The sequence below is a fragment of the Falco cherrug genome, chromosome 8 (genome assembly GCF_023634085.1).
Source record: "Falco cherrug isolate bFalChe1 chromosome 8, bFalChe1.pri, whole genome shotgun sequence".
NCBI classification, from domain to species: domain Eukaryota; kingdom Metazoa; phylum Chordata; class Aves; order Falconiformes; family Falconidae; genus Falco; species Falco cherrug.
This window is the reverse complement of record NC_073704.1, coordinates 48,880,736-48,900,696: the sequence shown is the minus strand read 5'-3', so window position 1 is coordinate 48,900,696 and position 19,961 is coordinate 48,880,736. Positions and strand designations below refer to the sequence as shown.

Below are 19,961 nucleotides of genomic sequence, written 5' to 3'. Positions count from 1 at the left end.
AGAGAACAAATTCCAGTGGAAAACCCATATCCATGTAAATGTATGCCAAAAGTGATCAGATTAATGCCAACCAATCCTCTTAAACTCATATCCCTTCAAAATGCACAGAGGAATTCTTGGATTATGAATTAATGCCACTGTTAATTCTTCATTGGAGCACAGCATTGCACTTAATCAGGCACTCAAAACAACTCCTACTAAGACAACCTAAAAATAGTTGAGCTGAATACTGTTGGTTACGGAACTTTAATTAGAGTAAGCAACCTGCTGTGGGAAATGGGTTTACAGAAAGTGAGGCTTCTCTTCGGAAAGGTGATCTCTGGTTTGTCTCTTGTGATGGAGGAGGCAGGTCAGTCTGCGTGAGCCTAATCCTTCACAGGCTCTCTCAGGGCTCCAGTTCCTCTTGGCCTCCGGAGCTTGGAAGACAAAGCGTTATTCTTCAAGGCCATTCAGCAGTCGTGTAGCTGCTGCTGCCCAGATCTGCACCTTATTACTTACTCCATACACTTTGATTTTGCTAGCTGGCATTGATTTTGCTCTGTGCCTGCATGTGTGCAGGTTTGCTGGAGGAAGCGTGCACCATCCTGTGCACTTCTGTAGCATTAACCACGTTCTCAAAAGAGATGAATCCAGATCAGCAGCTGCAACTATTTGCTGTGCCCAATTTAAGTCCAGTAATTCTGTCACCAGATGACAAAACCATTTTCAAAGGGAGATGAATATTGGACTCTCATTTTACATGTACAGCATTTCACTTCTATTTCTTAATGTATTTACTAAACCTGAGTGAGAGATTAACTTGAGTTAATCACGTGATGGGGCATGTGTGCCTTGACTCTTTGGTCTTCAGTCAGGTGAATTATTTTTGGAGATATCTTGCTTTATATTGCAAGATGCTTTTCCTCTTTGTTTGCCTTCTAAGCTTCTGTAGTTTCTCCACCCAGCGAGTTCTGCCCTCCTCATTCCCTGCTCCCCACTGAATCATTTTTTATGGTGTGAGTTCCAAAAATGCGAGTCTTCGGTAACTTATTCAACCTTATCTGTGCTTTTGTTTCTCACCAAACTACCATTATCACCCTGTCTGTTCATGAAGAGTTGTAGGTCAATGACTCCAAGGGATACAGCTTCCTTTGGGAAGACTGACATTACTGCACTTGTTTTTTTATCCTGGTGTTGGTTTTTTGCTCCTCCCTATATGTTGCATAGCAGCGCTGACCATTTGTGGAGCTAACTGAACAGCTCATATATCTGGGAAATTGGGAATGGGCAGACAGTTGGAGTGAGCAGCCTCCTTACCTGCCATGAGCTGTGCTCTCCTCTCCTGTCAGTCAAAGCTCTTGCTAAATTCTATATCTGTATTGTTACTGCTTTTAGTAATCATCTTCCTCCCTGAGATAACGTTGGTATGGTGCTGAAGGATTAGCGATACAGACTTTAGACTGAAATCTGGAATGATACCTCTAACGAAAACGGACTTTAAACTTCATGCAAATAAGTGGCTCTGGATTTGGGTTGGATTATATTGCCTCTTTGACTCCTCATGTGCATGATGCACCAGAAGTAGCATAGCTCTTTAACGTGTCCAGAATGCTCTGTGTCGAGTCAGTAGTTGGATTCTTCCAGTAGCAGCATGCATATGATAACTTCCTCATTGTTAAAGGCAAAAAATATTTTTCAAACTTTTGAGTAACCACTGATCTTTATCAGACCATCAGAATCGTATGTGGAGAGTATGCAGTTCGTTGCCATAAAACTGATTAACGATCAGATATTTACCACATGATACCCTCCACGCCAAGTACCGTGAGGTCGTTAGCTTTAAGGGATATGAAACACCTTATAGCATACCTGACTGCTTTTTTCAAGATGCAGAATTTCTGTTACACTGTTCCCTGACTGGTGACACTGCAGGTTAGCTAGAGACTTGGCTTACCATCGGGAGCAAACCTGAGTTAAAATCCTGTTCCATGTGCCCACGCCCCAGTGGTGCCATCGCTCAGCAGCTGGTAGGGAGGGCGTGAGGTCAAGGGCAGCTGTCCCTTGGCTGAGAGCCTTCAGGGCAGTGGGAGATGTAGTTGGTCACAGGGTGCCTTTGTGTGTCTGGAGCAGTAGCTTGGACATTCCTTATGGAATAACTGCTTTTTTTTTTTCTGCAGAATAGCAAACCTGAAAATACAACTGGCTAAACTTGACAGCGAGGCCTGGCCTGGCGTGCTGGACTCTGAGCGGGATCGTTTAATATTAATTAATGAGAAGGAGGAACTCTTAAAAGAAATGCGATTCATTAGCCCCAGAAAATGGACTCGAGGAGAGGTGGAGAGACTGGAGACGGAGAGAAGGCGCCTGGAGGAAGACCTTCAGGCTGCTAGAGACACTCAGAGCAAAGCTCTCACCGAGAGGTAGGTCGCTGGGCATAGGGCAGCACATCCCTTGCTGGACGAGAGGTGATGGGGAGCAAGCGGCAGCATCCCCTGGCTGAATGCTTATAGCAGTGTGCCCTCAGATTTCCAGGAGACTTTCTGCTTACAAGGTTTCTGAAATCATCTCCCAAAAGAAACCACCTGCAAGTGGTCTCACTCTCCAAGTAGGGAAACGTGCTTCCTACAAATGGATCCTTTATGAGAACGTAAGAGATGCTCAAAATAGCCCAGTGTAATGTTAGTGTACTATAATGTTTCTGTATGCAGCCATCATCTTCTGTGGTTGCTGTGTGGTCTGGAGCTAGGTAAATGTCAACAGATGGAATTTTAAATTTTTAAAATTTGTTGTTTGTTTTGAGCATCCTTGTATGTGATTCCTGTAGGAACTGGTATTTGACAGGGCTGTGGGAATTGCATGGAATATCCTGTGAATCTAAAGCAGCTGAAAAAAATACCAACTATCCTCCCTACTTTTACTTGTGTTGCAGGGAGAGATCTCATGGGAATGTGCAGGGAGGATGAATACTGCATTAGGCATTGCCTACAAGCACTTTACAATCTGGATGTATTAATGTGGGTGGCTATGGCAATGTTACTTTTAGCTGCAGTTTCTTGAATATACATGGAATAGGTGTGTTGCATTCACTCTGTGGCTTTCTATTTTCATTTCTTCTACGTGCTCAGTGTCCAGACTACACCAGTTTTCTACGTAGTCTTTTCATGGGTTTATCATGCTGGAAAAAATGTAAGCATCTCAGATGTTTCAGCTGTAGGACTTTTACCAGTATGCAATATCTGTGATTTGACAAATGTTGACAAAAATACAACGTGCCATATGATGATCACGTTCATTTGTGATTTTTAGGAATATGGTCCTGTTCTAGTGTGCCAAAGAAACAGCATGTTACTGGAGAAGGATTTCTTATCCAGAGGCCTGTTAAGTTAGGGTATGAGCACCCAAGTGCACATTTCTGTCTCAAACCAGTTCAGGTGTGAAATAAAACAGATGTTGCTAAAGTCCATAATTCATGTAAAGCCGTAATGAGATGGTTAATAACTAAATCATGTAAACCTTAGTCATCCATAGACTTTACTGAAAGCAAATGAAAGCATTTAGACCTTTATTAGCACAGTAGGTATAAGAATGCAGTAGTGTATAACGAATAAAATCTGGTCCTAGAAACATGAACTTTTGTAGTACTAGCTGTGATTATTTTCCCTGAAGTGAATGTTTGCAGAATTGAATTCCATGTTGTAAGAGTATTGGAAGTTGGTAAACACATCTTGACCAAATTCTGTCCTACGTTATACTGGGCATTCTTAACAACTTTTGTAGAATTTTATAGAAAAAATAGACACTTCTTTTACACCTCATTTTAAATAGTAAGTGCTGCTTTAGCTCATCTTTTTCTATCTTCTCTTAGATTGAAATTGAATAGCAAAAGAAATCAGCTAGTCCGAGAACTGGAAGAAACAACACTATTAGTTGCGATGTTGCACACCCAGCTGAAAAGGTATGTAACCTTTTACAGAAGCTGTACGTGCTTTCACTGCACGTGGTGTAACTGCCTTTCTCTGCTAACAATTTCATCTCCCAACTGAGAAGTCTAAACGGCCTTTCAGTTATAGTAGCGACCTAAGACAGTGGCAAGAGAAGGCTCGAGGATTATACGTCCCACTTGGTTTAGATGGATGCTTTAGAATGGGATAAACAGCCTTGTGGCAGGGTTTCTGTCTGACAACAGTAGGAGTTTGTGCAAACCCTTCTATTTTAGACATGTAACATTTAGGATACTAAGGACAGCTGAAAGTTTTTTTACTAATGATTGAATTACTGCAGTATTACATTAATGAAGTACGTTAAAGACAGCTTAACACTCACACAGCAAGTGAAGTGATTCTTGGTAATGCAACTACATGTTAATGTATGAATGTCATGATAATATTTCTCTAAATTAATTCCAACTGTGCTGTTGCTTGCAATGTAGACAATGTATTGACATATCCCTGAATCTCTTGGGTTCATATGGTATATAGAAATGTTTCTGCAGTCTTAATGTGGTCTAGTTGTTCAGGCTGTAGTTTCAGAAGAGCATGGGATTGCTGTTTCCAGACGAATGCCTGCCTGCAGGCAGAAAGGCCAAATCATCATTAGCTAAAATTACGGGTTTATCTTTTTTATTAGGAAGAGAGTTTGGTGGGATTTTTGTTTGTTTGAGGTTTTTTTCTATCCGCGTGTACTGAATTTACTCTGTTTGTAGCTTCTGCTCCACTTGGATTCTCTTTCATTTTGTGAAGATGACATCGAAAAGACTGGAAAGAAATCATAGTGCAAGACTGATATGTAAATAAGCCACCATGGAGAATAGCTCTTATGTGATGCTCTTATGCAGTGGAAAGGCATCATATTTTCATTTCATCTAGCTGATTAGGGATCTTCTGAGGTGACCAAGAAGCATGTGAAACTAATTTCTTCCTAACTATGTGCCCAGTGTTCTTGGCATGCTCCTGCGTAAGAATAAGCATTTGTTATTAACCCCATAATACAAAATGTCTGGCATTCAAAGGTATGCGTAACATGAAGCTGAGTCCAGCTTGTTGATAGGGGAAAGATTAATTAAAAACCCTTCCCTTTTCATAGTGAAATACACTGGAAAGCTGTAAATTTATTAGTTCTTGCCAGATCTATATATACTGCCAAAATGCAAAAGCATGTATAATTTTTCAGTTATGTTTCACCCAAAAGCTTTTTTGAACAAATGTGATGCAGTGCACATCTGTCATACAAATGCAGAAGACTTGTTGCGCCAAAATTGTACTAAATTCTGCATGCTTGCCTTTTTCTCATGAGGTCACGGGCATAATTATACAAATGCAGCTTCTAGCTTTTACCACACAAATAATAAATAAGGGATTATTAGGCTTATTAACATCCTCACTGTTTTTCAGTGGGGCAACTTAAGCCACTTATACATATGCAGAAATTTTTCAATAGCTAATCCATATCTGAAGTGATGGTTAAGGGTCTTTAAACAGTCAGTAATGAGCAAAGCATTTAATATCCAGAGCAGGAGTGTTGGTTTAAATGGAATTTCTAGGAACAGTGTATGTTGTAGTCAGTATTGGAGGATATGTTGGGTCTTCCGACCAGAAAACAGCATGCTCTGGTGTCTGGGCTTTCTCGTCTGAACGGACTTCTGTTCAGCACCTGCTTAAAATTAATTCTGCTGTCAGTTATCTTCTGAACCTAGATCTCTAGAGACAAACAATTTGTGTGAACTGATTTCACAGCCCAGCCCGAACTCTTCCCCTTGTTCTCCTGGCCCTGGATTCCATGTAGCCGTCTCTCACGTAGATAAATCCTGCCAGTTTTCTATTAACTGCTGGCTGTTGTGATCTCTGAGGGCCAGTTCCAGGCAGCTGTGATACTGCCTTTTGGCTGTGGGTCCAAGATTAGATGCAAATGGAAGAACATTTCCATACGGTCAGACAGTTCGTTGCAATAACTTCATCTTCTTGCATGGGCCTTGCTGGTTTTTGTGGTCTGCTTCAGAGATTAACAGGAACCATAGATTATTTTTTTCCAGACAAATGTGGGAGGAGAATGTTGCCACTAATTTTAATTGATTTGAAACTGTTCATTAGAGTTGTTTTGGTTGAATAAGGATTCTTGTGAGGTTGGTATGGTGAGTAGAAAAATGAGTATTGAACTATATTATGAAAGTGACCCAACCGGGTAGACTGTGGTTCTGGATTGTTGTGGGCAGTAATGCATACGGCCTGAGCTAGCGCAGCAAAATGCACCACTGGGGCTCAGATTTGGTGACGTTGCAGTGCTTTCCTGAGAAATCGGGAGATACAGTATAATGGTTTTCTGACATGTTTCCTTCAGTCTCTCCACCAGCATGCTTTCCCTCTCCTCGAGCAGCAGCCCTGGTTCTCTTGCATCTAGCAGAGGATCTCTTGCCACCTCCAGCCAGGATTCGTCCACCTCAGCCAGTTTCACTGATCTCTACTATGAGCACCTGGAGCAGTTGGAGCAGTTGGACTCAGACTATCAAAACAAGCTTGACTTGCTCTTAGAGGGAGCCACTGGGTTTAGACCATCAGGCTGTATCACCACTATTCACGAGAACGAAGTAGCGAAAACTCACAAAGCAGATACCACCAGTCGCGTACAGGCTTTGAGATCATTGTCTGGTACTCCTAAATCCATGACATCACTATCTCCAAGGTCATCTCTCTCTTCTCCATCTCCACCTTGCTCTCCGCTGGTGATAGACCCACTCCTAACTGGTGATGCCTTTTCAAGCCATATGGATTTTGATGATGCAGAGATAAGTACAAGTCTCTCAGAACTTACCCTGAACACTGGGAGTGGCAACTGTAGACTGGAAGAGCCTAGAGCAGAAGATAAACATCTAGGTCAAGGTATGGTAACGAACTATTTGCATGCACATGCATGCGTTTATTTTTAATGTAGTTTATAAAGCATTGAGAAACAAGTATTTCAAAAGCTGTCTTGTCATCTTGATATCTTTGTGTTGAAAAGTGTATTCAACTGTGTGTTCTATCTTGCTTGGGAGAAAGGATTGGCATTTTAATTTGTACACAAAAAATACTGCTGATCTGATGAGTTTTGCAGAAGACTGTATCTAAGTGTGGTTTTAGTGTACTTATATGCTTGTGTACACAAATCACAGGGATTTCATGTGCAAATATCAATGGTTGTGCTGGGATTCCTGGTTTAATTTGGCACTAAACTATTCAGAATGTAACCTAGTGTTTTGAGGCTGGGAGGAGCATAATGCCATATTGACATAAACTTTTTGGGCAAGCTTTTGAGGAAGGCTGGGAAAGCCATTTTTGGCTTAATATTTAACAAATGATAATAAAAATCCTTCCCTGCCACCTCGGCATGCACAGTGTCTTGCTCTGGTTCCCAGTAAATCAGTAGCAATGAATTTATTAACTTCAGCTGAGCAGACACGTCAAGGCTGTGCTTGAATTTCTGCTGTTTTGAGGGGGATGGTCTCTTAGCAACAAAAACGTGTTTAGATTGTGAGCATGATAAAATAAGACATTTAGAGATAGTGGATGTTCTCATACATGCATATGGCTTATGGGGGGGGGGGGGTGTTCATTCTTTTTTGGAGTGATGGCTGAGCTGACGTGGATGGAAAGCAGCAGGCAGCGGTCAGGGCGCTCGTGCTGGGGCCTGTGTGAAGCCCTTGTGACTGTGGTCAGGCTAAATCCGGCGGAGATAAGTGAGATGGCTGGATTTGTAACTACAGCGAAGAGCAGCTTTAAAGGCAGTATAAACTTGCAAGCTGGAGTTGTAAGAACCAGCAGTGCAGTTGGTTTCTGTTTTTCATAGGATTATAAACCAGCCTAAATACAGAATAAAGGGAACTAGCACAACGTTATCGCTGCCTTCTTCGTTAAGAAGGCTGATGCTATTTAAAATACAATAAAGGACATGAGTGCAGATCTTCCCCTTCAAGCTGCCATTTTCCTATGAGCAAGAGGTATTAGGCATTCGAGTAGGAAACGCTAGTTACTCTTACTAGAACTGGGCACCGATTATTTTTAACCTTTTTCTCTCTTCAAGTTTTGTCAAGGCTGTTAAAAGTGAAAGCTCAGGTGTTAAGCAGATTAAGTGATTATTGCTGTTAGTCAGTCAGCAGACAAAATAATCACCATAAGTAGTTTATTTCAGGGCAATAATGAGATGAGATTTTACTCCTCAGGCATTTTAGGTGGGGGTTCAGTGTAACTCCCAAAACGCAGTGGCTGGATCTGGGGTGGTCGGTGCTTGGCCTCACGGACAAAGCATGCTCACGTGCTCCTGTAAGTAGAGCTGAACAGTATAGATCTGAGGGATTTGCTCTTGGTTGCTGTTAGAACAGGACCTCTACTACCTTTGAGGCTGAAATAAGGTTTCCTCTCTCACCTGAGTGATACCCGAGCTAGTAATGTACGTCAAGCTAACAGCAGAACCTGGAATGTGGCAGTCTGGCATTCTTTGAGGAAATGGTGTGGATGTGAGGACAATGCGTGATGTGGCTTTTCAAGGCCTGTTTCACGGCATGTTCAGGAGAGCCCATGGAAGGGAAAATAGCAGAAAGTGAAGAGCAAACTTTAAATTCTTGTTATGAGTGAAAAAAGTAGTGTAAAGAACATAGCAAGTGTTACCTGCCTGCTTGGAAATATAGAATAGAGTTGAGTTCGTTCTGAACTCTTCCATGAACTTTCTTTTTAGTGTGATACTTCTTTAGAGACTTAAGGCTTAAACCAGAAAATCTAAATTTTGTGTTTAATTAGCCACATGAAAAGGTTACAGATTCAGTGAGTGTGTAAGAATTGCAGGGCTGAGCTTCTAAGCCCTTAGCAAAAAAAAGTAAGGAAGAGGATGGCTGCATGATGAATCCTTTCCAGAGAACTGTTCATCTGTGTTCAGGTTTACACTTTAGCATGCTGCTAGGCAAACAGGTACTCACTCCATTGCTGGGTTCTGCTCACCCTCTTTTGCCCTCTGGCTGCAAGGTGCTTGGGTGAAGTGGTCAAAAATGAAGGCTTTCTGGGCTGAAATGGCTCGATGGCATTGGTAATTGAAGGAGAAAAAGAGGTTAAGTGTGTGGAGACCAACCTGCTGTGCCCTTCCCAGTAAACAAGCCTCGTGCTAAGGGATTCCCAGAGCGGCATTTCTGGGAGCAGTGTGTAAAACTCAAACAACTTGATCTAGAAAGCCAGCCATCGGGAAAAAAATTATTTTTATATTAAATGCATAGAATAGGAGGCACAAAGCAGCAGTGGGGAAAGAAGAAAGAAGAAACATAGTTTTAACCTTGTCCACATACCTCCAGCATAGCCTGTGATCAGGCGTGCAGCAGGGGCCAGGCCCTTGCACTTGGCAGAAGGGAGGATGGATTAAATTGTGAATGCCAGTATTAAATGGATCCATTTGTTTCAGTTAATGACTGATATATTGTGTTACAGATGCTTTTATTCATGTGGTTTGGCCTATGGAGAAAAGGTCTGGACATTTATTTCTGCCCAAGCGTTTCATGGGAATACTAAGATGAAAAATACCATTCAGTGGTGGTGTCAAGAAATAGATGGTTAAATGGGCACAAATTGCACACAGGCACTCAATACGCTGGTGTTACCTGTGGCACCCTCTGCTGTTGGCTGTAGAACAAGTCCTTATGTTATTCCATAACCCTGTGTTGAGCTTGCACACTTTTTGCACCGATGTTTTTCGAAAGCTACTTTTAATTCTTTAAGTGGCTTTGTGAAACTGGGAGGCGGGAACCAAATCAAACACAAACTAAAACCAACACAAAGTTGCTTTGTAATAAAGAAAATAGGGAATGGAAACTGTGTGTTGGTTTGTGAGCATGTGCTTGCCTCAGGCTATGGGAAAGAGGGACCACTTCTGAAGGACGAAAACCCCTCGGAGAGGTGTGCATTGCCACACTTCTTCTAGGGCGTTACAGCTGCGCCCGGCGTGCCAGCCTGGCACCTCCTCGCTCTAGGAGTGCGTCTCCTAAAGCCCTGACAGGGAGCAAGAGCTGAGAGCTTGGCAGAGTTCTCCAGGCTCTCGGCTGAAGCATATCTCTGCAGAAGTGTGATGGTCAAGTGAAAAGGTGCAGAATTTGCAAGTTTCCAGGGCATATCTTTTCCTGTTCTGTAGCACAAGAAATGTATGTGCGGTAACACCTCTGTGCAAAACTCCTTGCTACAACTTCCTTGGTTTCTCTTCCCTGTTTCCTTTTCCCTGTATCCCTGCATGTGGCTGCTACTCTAAATCCTATAATTTCTTTTCCTCTCCATGTTTAGTTAGTTAACCTGGCCTTTCTGGACCTGTCTTCTGTCCTGTGTGCACTAATCTTTTGGGTTTAGGGGTAGGTGGGTGGTGGCTTTTTGCTGTTCCCCTTCCTTGAAGCCACACTTGGTGTAAACTCTCCAGGCAGGATATACCCCTCCACCTAATCCGTCCTTGGCCGAGCCTGGTCAGCAGCGAGTGCCCAGCTGCAGCTCTCTGGGTAGCTAGGGCCAGAGGGAATACTTAAGGCTTAGGGTGAGTTGCAGTAGGAGCTGTTTGATTGATTCATTTTTATAACTTCACTAGAATTTAGAAGTTCTGCTGCTTCTGCACGTTGCCCATCTTGCCGTGGGTACCTCGCTGCCTTTCCAGCACTTTGAAGGGCTCTCCTTGCATTGCCTGCCACCCATGGAGGTGCCGGGGGTAGCCAGCTGTGATGCGCTCAGCACTGCCGGTGCATAACTCTCAGCCCCTGCATGCGCTGCTGCAGGACCCAAGTATTCAATGGGCATTGACTGTGCAATTGACTGTGCAACCTGTTCCTTTGGTAGTCCAGGGAAGTCGGGCACCTTTTCCTGAAGCACTGATTTTGTGGTGGCTGTTGAGCACAGCCCACCCTACCTGTGTTCTCGGTCTTCAGAAACGTGCTTTTGCTTCACAATACCTGGGGGGGAGGGTGGAGTGGGAAATGCAATTCAGTGGGAGGATAAGAAAAAAAAGCTGGTCCTGATGCAGACCGTTATCACTAACGCCTGTTTTTTATTTTTCCTCTGTGCTTTTCTGATAGGTATAAATACAGCTGGAGGGACGGCACTGAAGGTGGCGTGTGTGTCAGCTGCAGTGTCTGATGAGTCTGTTGCTGGAGATAGCGGGGTATATGAGGCGTCTGTACAAAGGTAGACATCAGATCTCTCTCTAGGAAGAAGCCAGTGACTCAGCTTTGCACACAGGAGTCAGCTGGAATTACTGCTGGTTATGATCCTTTTTTATAATTTGGTGGCTAAAACTCTCAATCTCAGATTTCTTAATAATTCTGAAAAAACTGTGAGCGGGTTGAATTTGATCATCAAATTGACCCATGCTTCCCGTAACAGAAGTAGCTGAAAGCAAGCTCACAGAGAACTGTTTGAACAGCTGGTCTGTTTGTGAAGGTGCTGGTAAACTGTGACTGCCGTCTGGCAGGTGTAAAGTTCCCCTCCTGCCCGTCAGCTGTTCTGGTGTCAGTGACAGCCCTCAGTCAGCGTGGGAGGACTTTGGGATGTTTAAGCAATATAGCGGTAGCACCTTCCACTGCCTCATGGATGTGCACGTGCTGCGATGCAGTTCCCGAGTGCTTGGATCCAGTTTGTGATTTCTGTGGGACTTCTACCACAAGTGCATAGCTCACAGCCAGAGCTGGGCGTCACTGTTCATGCTGGGTTTCTGGACCTCCCTTACTGCTTGCTAAAGCCGTCTGGGGTTGTTTGACAAAAACGTTCCCTGGAAGGTACTGATGTTATTGATATCCAGTCTGGCTACATCTAACATGGGGTTTCCTACTGTTTTATTGGCATTGAGATGAATTATGGGGTCATTTGTTGCAAGACACGACTGTAGAGGGGGGAAAATTGCCCATCTCATATTCCCCCCATTTATTCATTGATTGTCTTCGTTAATTCTCTAGATAAATGAGTAATTTCTTAAGTTTACAGCACAACTTTGACAAGAAGGTGCAATGTTTCTGTAGATAGCCCTCATGAGCTCAAGCCAGGCGGTCTGACAGTTTGGTGTCTTTGTGCCCATGTCCCCTCGATGGGATAGGCAGCTCTGCGGAGAGGGGAGGAGGTGATCAGGTGTGACAGGAGGCCTCCCATGCACACGCGCACGCCTGATGTTATTTAGCGTTGTTTGGGTTGTTGACTTACCAACCTGTGTAATGACTACAGTATCATTGTGATGACTGTAATAACTGTTGAGGGCAGGATGAGCAATACATTTCTCTTCTGTAGCTGAGACATAATGAAATGCAAGAGAGTGCTAAGTAATACAGAAAATACTTAAAGAGAAGAAGGCTAATCCTGTTTTCATGTGCTACACCATAGCCTCTGAGTCAGTTAGACAATGAATGTAATTTTGGGGACTTTCGGTGCATAAAACTTTGGAGGAGGAGTACATTGGGAGGGAAATGATGCAGGTAGCTGTTTCAAGGAAGACCAGTCAGTGTACTCTGTCACTTTTAATGTGCTTAGGGAAGTTTGATTTCTTAAAGAAACAAAGGAATGACTTAAACCTAATCAAACTTGAGAATTTTTGCTGTCATGATGCAGGACAGGATTGCAGTTGTTAAGTCTTATTTCTGTTGCTGGGCAGTCAGCTGTGTTTGCTAAAATCCAGTCAAGGGAACCCTCCAAAAATCCCCCACTGCCTTATTTTTGCAGTCTTTTGTGTGGCTTTTTTTGGCAGTGAAGGGGAAGGCATATGACTTTCTGCTGATAAGCACTGTAACACATACCTCTAAGGATGATTGCACTAACTTCTTAAATGGGCTTTCTTTTAGCTGCTAATTTTACAAAATCCATATACCAAACCCCCAAATGGAAGGGAAAAGATCTCGTATCACCTAAATGCAAACACTTCAATAAGAAGGAAAAGCAGTCTTTAATTGTCTTTGATTTCTTTCAGACCATGTGTGTCAGAAGTGATGGTGTTTGACAGTGATGATACAGAAGCAGTTGGGACAGCTAAAGTGCAAATTGCAATGAGGTAAGTGTGACACATTTTTATTGGCTTTTCCTTTCAACAGAAAAAATTACATATGGCATTTAAAAGAGAGTGCTTTCTGTTCTGTTCTCTTATTCTGTTTATCCTGGTCTATTAATATTAACTAACTAATATCCTCTTTGTAGTGTAATTGAGAATTACACATGTCTCCAGGAGGTCCTTGGCCCAGTTATCCTCTTTCATGTCAGTGGAAATCAGCTGGGGATAGTGTGGTATGAGGGTGCAAACCAGCAATGAGAGCACTGGCAGTGCTGAGCTGGAGAAAGCATTTTGCTGGCTTGTCGTCTCCTTTAGTGTGCAGCCTTGGGGCGGGGGGCAACAACTGCTGAGAGTAAACATCAAACATAACCATTGACCGCACACGAATCTCACAAGTGGTGGGTACAGCGTAGGAAGGTAGGCACAGAGGCATCTTCCTTCAGTGACTTAGTGGAAGGTTATTTACGATTTGGGGAAAAATAAGTAGCACAAAACTTTCATCGTGGCCATTGACAGTAAAACAGTGGTTGCCCATAACATCTTCACTGTTCTATTTCAAGTAGTTCTACTTTTAACTTTTTTTATATTACAGTCATTATATAAGGCCTTCCAAACGCTTTTAGTTACAGTACGGGGATTTAGCTAGACCCCCAGAAAAAGCAATGTATGTTAGGTCAGATCTGTAGTCCATTGTATCTGAATTCCAAATTCAGATGGATGTTCTGGACTGTTCTGAATTCTGAATGTTCTGGTAGCAGTCATGTGACATGAAACTGGTTTTGGTTTAAGCTATAGGCAAGCCATAGTCCCATTATTTTGTCTTGTTTATAAATTTGCAATGTTGCTTGTTTTCTTAATGAAACAAGTGGAATAATCATTCATTAAATCCAAGGCAGACCTCTAATAAAAATAATAATGATTTTTTGTGTCTTTCCAATTCAGATATGATGACAAAAATAAACAATTTGCAATACTGGTCATCCAACTGAGTAATGTTCCAGCACTGCTGTTACAACAAGATCAAAAAGTGTAAGTGTGTGAAGTAAACATGTTTGAAGTATTTGCAATTAAACATCTGTTTAATTGTCACTGGAGTCTGGTTTCATTTTTTCACACTCTTAAAAAATTTACCCTTTCTGAAGTGCTTCTACACTTTGTTACATGTAGCCATGTTTATGAACTAATAAACCCACAAACTGAAATAAGGTGCAGGTTTTTCCTCAGAGGTCTGTATTTGCTAGGAAAAGATTTGCCTGGAATTAGCTACTAGCCAGCAAGGTTCTGACCTGTAGCAGCGCCCAGAGCAACTGCATCGCGTGGAGAGGGGGCGTTCATTCTGCTGCAGAGCTTATCCTTGGACACCTGCACAGGTGCATGTGTGGGGAAGTGCACAGCTCCTACTAGACTCATTCTAGGCACAAGTTTTTTAAATTCAGCTGTGGGCTGCATAAGATGACAAAATTTGTTTCATTTTTGTGTAGCTGTTCCTACCTACAGAAGAGTACGTTTGCAGCGTGACAAGTTGCACAGATGTAAACAGCCATGTAAAACATCATCCCGTGATGTTCGATTACAAGACTCGGAAGATGAAGTCTACAGCAACGCATGCCACTTCGTGTCTCTGATGTTGAGACAAGATGTACCTTTTTTCTCAGTTGACTGATACTCCAAAGAATAGGATAGGACAGTCGTGTCCACAGTGCTTAGGATGAATTGCACTTACAGATTTATGGAACTGTTGCGATGAAGGAACTGCAAACCTGTACAGTAGCACTGACTGCAACACTTGTTTTTTTTTCAACAGGAACATTCGTGTGGCTGTCCTGCCCTGTTCCGAAAGCACAAGCTGCTTGTTTCGCACGAGACCGGTGGAAGCTTCAGACAATCTTGTGTACAATGAAGTATTTTGGGTTTCTATCTCTTATCCGGCTTTACGCCAGAAGACTTTAAGAGTCGATGTTTGCACTGTAGATAAGTGTCACCTTGAAGAATGTTTGGTTAGTATCAATCCCTATTTTAATACCTTTGTGTTTGTTTCCTCTTTTTAATTAGACAAAATTTTAAACTCTGAAGTGTGGCAATTTCTGTGAAGTTTTCTTGGTAATCCTTAGCTATGTGATCTCTACCAGTAGAGTTCTTCGCAATAAAAATAAAAAAAATTATCAGGATATTTAGTAGATAAATGTTTTGTTAGAGAACTACTGTTGACTTTGTCAGACCACTAGATTTCCCTTCTCTCATGATTTAATGTGAAACCCTACCTGTTGTTCTTCCATTTGGAAGCATTTGTTGTAATGTAATTGAGAGTGGACTTCCAGGAATTTGGAAGCCACGGTGGAATATTAAAGATGTCTAAAGGATTATTTTTTTTAAACTGCTATTAATCTACACTATTAAAATCCATATGAGTATAGTCTTTTGAATGCTAGCGTTGCCATAGCCAGCTGCCTTCTAATGTTAGAAGAGCTTTTTTTGTTGCTCAGTATTACCTGAGCAAGCTGATTCTAATAGAACTGTTTCTGGTGTTTTGTACTCCAGAACATGAGTAGGGTGTGTTGAGCTGGGGCATAAGCAACCCATAAGTTACAGAAAAGTTGACATTTTGTCCTGAGTGTTCCACAGCATCAGCCTTGGCTGGAGGGGTATGTGTTTTATGGTGTTTCTGCATTTCTTCCTTCACTTGCCTTGCAAAGCACACTTTGGTTCAGGAAAGCATCTGTTTTCCAAATGGGGTTTTTCTCTTTTGGCAGCGTGTGCACATCCTGCAGTACCCGAGCTGCAGGTGGGAGCGCATGAACTTGCAGGAGGCGTGCTCAGCATGCAGTCTGCCGGCCTGGGCTGGTGCAGTGGAATCCACTCAGACGTGAATTAAATAAACTGCAAATCAGGTTTACTTTGGTTTTGAGTATGTCAGGATATGTACTAAATGTAATGCAGTAAAAAATGACAAGGCAGATGAAGAGGAATGGAACATACAAAGCTAAAGCATCTCGGTCTGAGGCAGTGATTTTTGCAAATTTCATGAAAAGGAGTCTTCATTTTCTGTTCCTTTCTCTTTTTCTTTGAAGCTCTGGCTGTAATTTATCCTGGCTGCAGTAGTGCTGTTCGTATTTCTGGATTCTTGTACACAGCAGCTGTAGTGAAACGCTTGCTAACCTGGAAGCCCTACACAATGTTAAAAATAATGAAAGATAAAGCATTACTAGTGCTGTTGAAATGGGGATAAACACAGCAATTTTTCTTTTTGTCAAATTTGCCAACATCAAATTGTCCTGGATTTTCGCTCTTTTTTCTTCTGGTCGGAGAGGTAGTCATTCATTTTAGTGCTACACTAAAACTGTGGGTTTGCTCTCGACAGGGTGGAGCACAAATTAGCCTTGCTGAAATATGTAGATCCGGAGAGAAATCAACCCGTTGGTATAACCTCCTTAGTTACAAGTATCTGCAGAAGCAAAACAGGAAAAGTAAACAAGGAGACATTCACTCTGAAGTACCCTGCACTGAAAAAACAGTAAGAATAACTGCTTAAATCTAACAAATCTCTTCTAAACAGTACTAAGAGAGGGTTTATGTGGCTGAAAGACTGTTACAATAGACAAGAAGTGAAGGCTGGTGTGTTCATATTTAGAACTTGAAAATGTCATAACTGCAGTGAAATAATTAATGTGTTGATTACAGATACGCCCTTGTCCTGGGCTAAATACTTACTGAAATCTGCTCCTCACGAAGCTGAGGGATGTGGTATGTGGTCTGGTGTAAGTGATGTGTGAGCTCTTGCCTTTCTTCCCACTGGACAGTTCACCTTGCTGCAATGAACTTGCTGAACTAGTCAAGATACAGACTTACCTCTGCAGGTGCATGGCATGCAGTATGCTCAGCCTGTAGCTGCACATGTGCATATGCTAGTGCAACTGGGGGAGGTGCACCAGGTGTGGTCACACAGGCTTGCCTGAGCACTGTATGTGCAATAAATAGGCTGCTTGAGCAGTGCAGGTGTGGAGACTACGACTCTCCTGCCACCAGAGGAAAGCTGGTTGGGGCTGTTCTGACCAGAAAGGTTGGACACTTTGCAGTTTGTGAGAGTCGTATCTTCACAAGAAGCCTCTTGCTCTCCTCAGGACTCTGTCTCAGCACTCTTAGAGCAGACAGCTGTTGAACTGGAAGCTGTGGAGAAGAAACTGGAGGAAAGCAGAAGCACTTTAACTAGTGGAGAGAGCTGGTAGGTAGCATCCCACCATCTTAGCGTTGTGGGATGATCAGAGCATTTGGGGATTCATGTGCAGGGAAAAAAAAGCAGATGATACAGAGCTGTGGGAGGCTTCTTCTGTCTCTTTCTGTTTTGGTGAAAAACCATGTTTCTTCTGTTCTGGAGGTTGTGCTTGGGAAGTGAGAGCAAAGCTGATAAGTGTTGAAAATAGTCATAGTACTATGCTAATTTTGTTATTTGTACAATGTTCTGTGGATGTCCGTGAAAGGTCTGCTTTGTGGTGCAAGGCTTTACTTGACTATTAATGCTGGCTGTTGTTTACATGGTTCAGATTCAAATTTTATTAATCAAGGCCAACATCTGAAATAAAAAGCAAGCCTGACCAATGAGTTTGATGGAGAAGCCAGCTGTGAGTTCAAAGGAGCTGAAAAGGATGTTAAAACAATGCTTCAATTTTGTCCAGCATCAATTTTTAAACAAAGTGTCCTGAGAGCTCCCCTTAAGATGCACTCACCTTAAGCTCAGACCACGTGGCTGTACCCTCAGCTTGCTCCTTTCCAAGATCAGTGTGAATTTTTTTGGCTGTAATGGTTGCATTCTGGTGCAGCTTCACTTCAGTTTCAACAACTCCCTTATAAACCTGTGTTTGTGTGATCTCAGTGGCTACAGGACCTGCCAGGTACAACTGATTGCCTTGGGGATGTGTTTCTGTCCAGCAGCTTACAGGAGGTAACTCCTGCTGCAGCACCAGAGTATTGTCCACAATAGGCCAGTTCAATAACTGAGCTGTTCTTAACAGGCAGGACGAAGAGGTTCCTGATCAGGAAGAACAGGACGAGATCAGTGAAAATGAAGCAGAGGAGGAGGTAGAATTCTGTGCTGGAAAATCGCTGTGGGAAACAGAAGAAAGTCTGAATTCCCAGCTGCACATGGAAATAGCAGTGAAGGTAAAGTCAAGGGCCTTTTGGAGGGACAGATGAGTTGAAGCTTCCCATTGCTTAACTGGCTGGGTTGCTGTTGGGCTGAGCAAAGCTACAGCAGTTATTTGAAAGTTCATCACTGACGTTTAGATGTTTATCTACGTGAAATACTTCTAAATAACTCTACGTGACCATTTCATCCCACAGTTAATACAGCATCCTTTCATGCCTTCTGGTTGCTGCTCATGAAAACAGTTTTCACTAACATGACAGTGGCTTTGACCTTGGTCAGTTCTGAATGTAGTTGCAGCCTAAGAAACGTGTGCTGTACACGTGCCCTCTGTGCATGTACATACAGCGATTTGGATCTGTGCTGCAGATGCACAACAAGTAAGGGAATGGTCTAAAATCCTACCTCTGTTCTGTGTGAGAATGCCAGGTCACATTGACGTGCTGGATCAACAGGCAAAGCTCGTTGGAATCAATTGTGTTGTGCAGCGATCAATGGATGCAGAGCCCTTAGGGAGCGATACAGTTAATGTAGCAGTTACCGAGTTCAAAGAGTGAAGTGTCAGGACATCCTGCGTGAGAAGACCTAAAGAATACCTGGGTTTTAATGCGATGCCTTTGGGACTGAAAGCAGAGACACATCACAGGTGGCTGTCAGACAGCCCTGGGTATGCATCATCGGTAAGATGGCAAGCTGGCATTTACGCTGCAGTATCTGTCTTTCAGGTGGATAAAGAGACAAACACAGAGAGCCTTGCACAGTCTTCTACTGTAGTTCGTCCGAAAGACAAAAGAGCAGCAAATCCACCCCAAACTCAATTTGTCAGAGGTAGCACTATCATCCGCTCAAAAACATTTTCACCAGGACCACAAAGTCAGTATGTGTGTCGGGTAAGGAAAATGCAATCCTGGGGTTATAAATGCTGGGTTTCGTTAATGAATGCGTGATATCAATGTTCTCTTAGTTTGAACCTTTCCCAGAGACCTGATACTTCTTTCCCCCTTTGACTTCGGAAGTTGCTCTGTCCTCACCTCCTAGACAGTATCTTCCCTTGAAACTAATAGTATTAAGCACAAATTTATAAAATACATACGTGCCCATATGTTTGTGGTACATGCAGTGTGTTGAGATGCCCAAACTAAACCTGGAAGGGCTGCAGTAAGACAGCGATAAGCAAGCTGCATATCAACCCCTTTCCTGCTGCTTTAAGACTGTTCTGTGCTAACTTCAACTGAGTTAGCTGTGTCTGCCTGACTTTAAATGAGGTGAACCTGAAAGCTTGATAAAAGTGGAGAGGTAAGTACCTGATAGTGTCAGCAAAAAAACTGGAAGCTTGAAAGTCTCCAGCGTGCTTTGTTTGAAGGTAACTGAACAGGCCGCGTACTGGGTCAGGATGCCACTTCCACTGCTTTGAAATGATTGTTCACAATTATTTCCTGGATTGAGGGTCAGCCGAAACTATAAATAACTCGTCTTTTAAATTGAATTGGCAAACAAGCAAACAGTGTGTTCTATCACGCATGACCTGTCCTAAGTGGGCATGCTCTTAATACAGCTGAGCTGGATTTGATGCGCAGGTTTTCTCTGATTCAAAAGCAGGTGCTTCCATGGAAACAAACCTTATTTAATTTGCAGCAGTGGCCTGTGCTTGGGTGGTAGAGGTACTGTGTCCCAGCACACGCAGATCCCACATGCCTGTTCCCCCCACCCCCAACTCTGAGAAGGAACCTAAGAAGGGAATTAAACCCCTCTTGAGCTGAGCTCTTTTTAAGGGTCTAGGCACAGTCACAAAAGGCAGCAGGCTGCATGTGTGTAACGTGACAACTCTTCAGGTGAA

At 42.8% G+C, this 19,961-nt stretch overlaps 1 protein-coding gene across 2 annotated transcripts in view; it reads left to right on the top strand.

Annotated features, from left to right (window-relative positions):
• Positions 1-19,961, top strand: part of WWC1 (WW and C2 domain containing 1) — a 73,984-nt gene that overhangs the window by 49,898 nt on the left and 4,125 nt on the right. For both annotated transcript variants that reach the window (XM_055717806.1, XM_055717805.1), the window contains 11 exons: positions 2,157-2,399; positions 3,845-3,934; positions 6,313-6,851; positions 11,036-11,144; positions 12,910-12,990; positions 13,930-14,016; positions 14,792-14,984; positions 16,346-16,498; positions 17,106-17,206; positions 17,994-18,141; positions 18,850-19,014. In XM_055717806.1, coding sequence (XP_055573781.1) covers positions 2,157-2,399; positions 3,845-3,934; positions 6,313-6,851; positions 11,036-11,144; positions 12,910-12,990; positions 13,930-14,016; positions 14,792-14,984; positions 16,346-16,498; positions 17,106-17,206; positions 17,994-18,141; positions 18,850-19,014 — 1,909 coding nt within the window. The remainder of the gene's footprint in view (positions 1-2,156; positions 2,400-3,844; positions 3,935-6,312; positions 6,852-11,035; positions 11,145-12,909; positions 12,991-13,929; positions 14,017-14,791; positions 14,985-16,345; positions 16,499-17,105; positions 17,207-17,993; positions 18,142-18,849; positions 19,015-19,961) is intronic.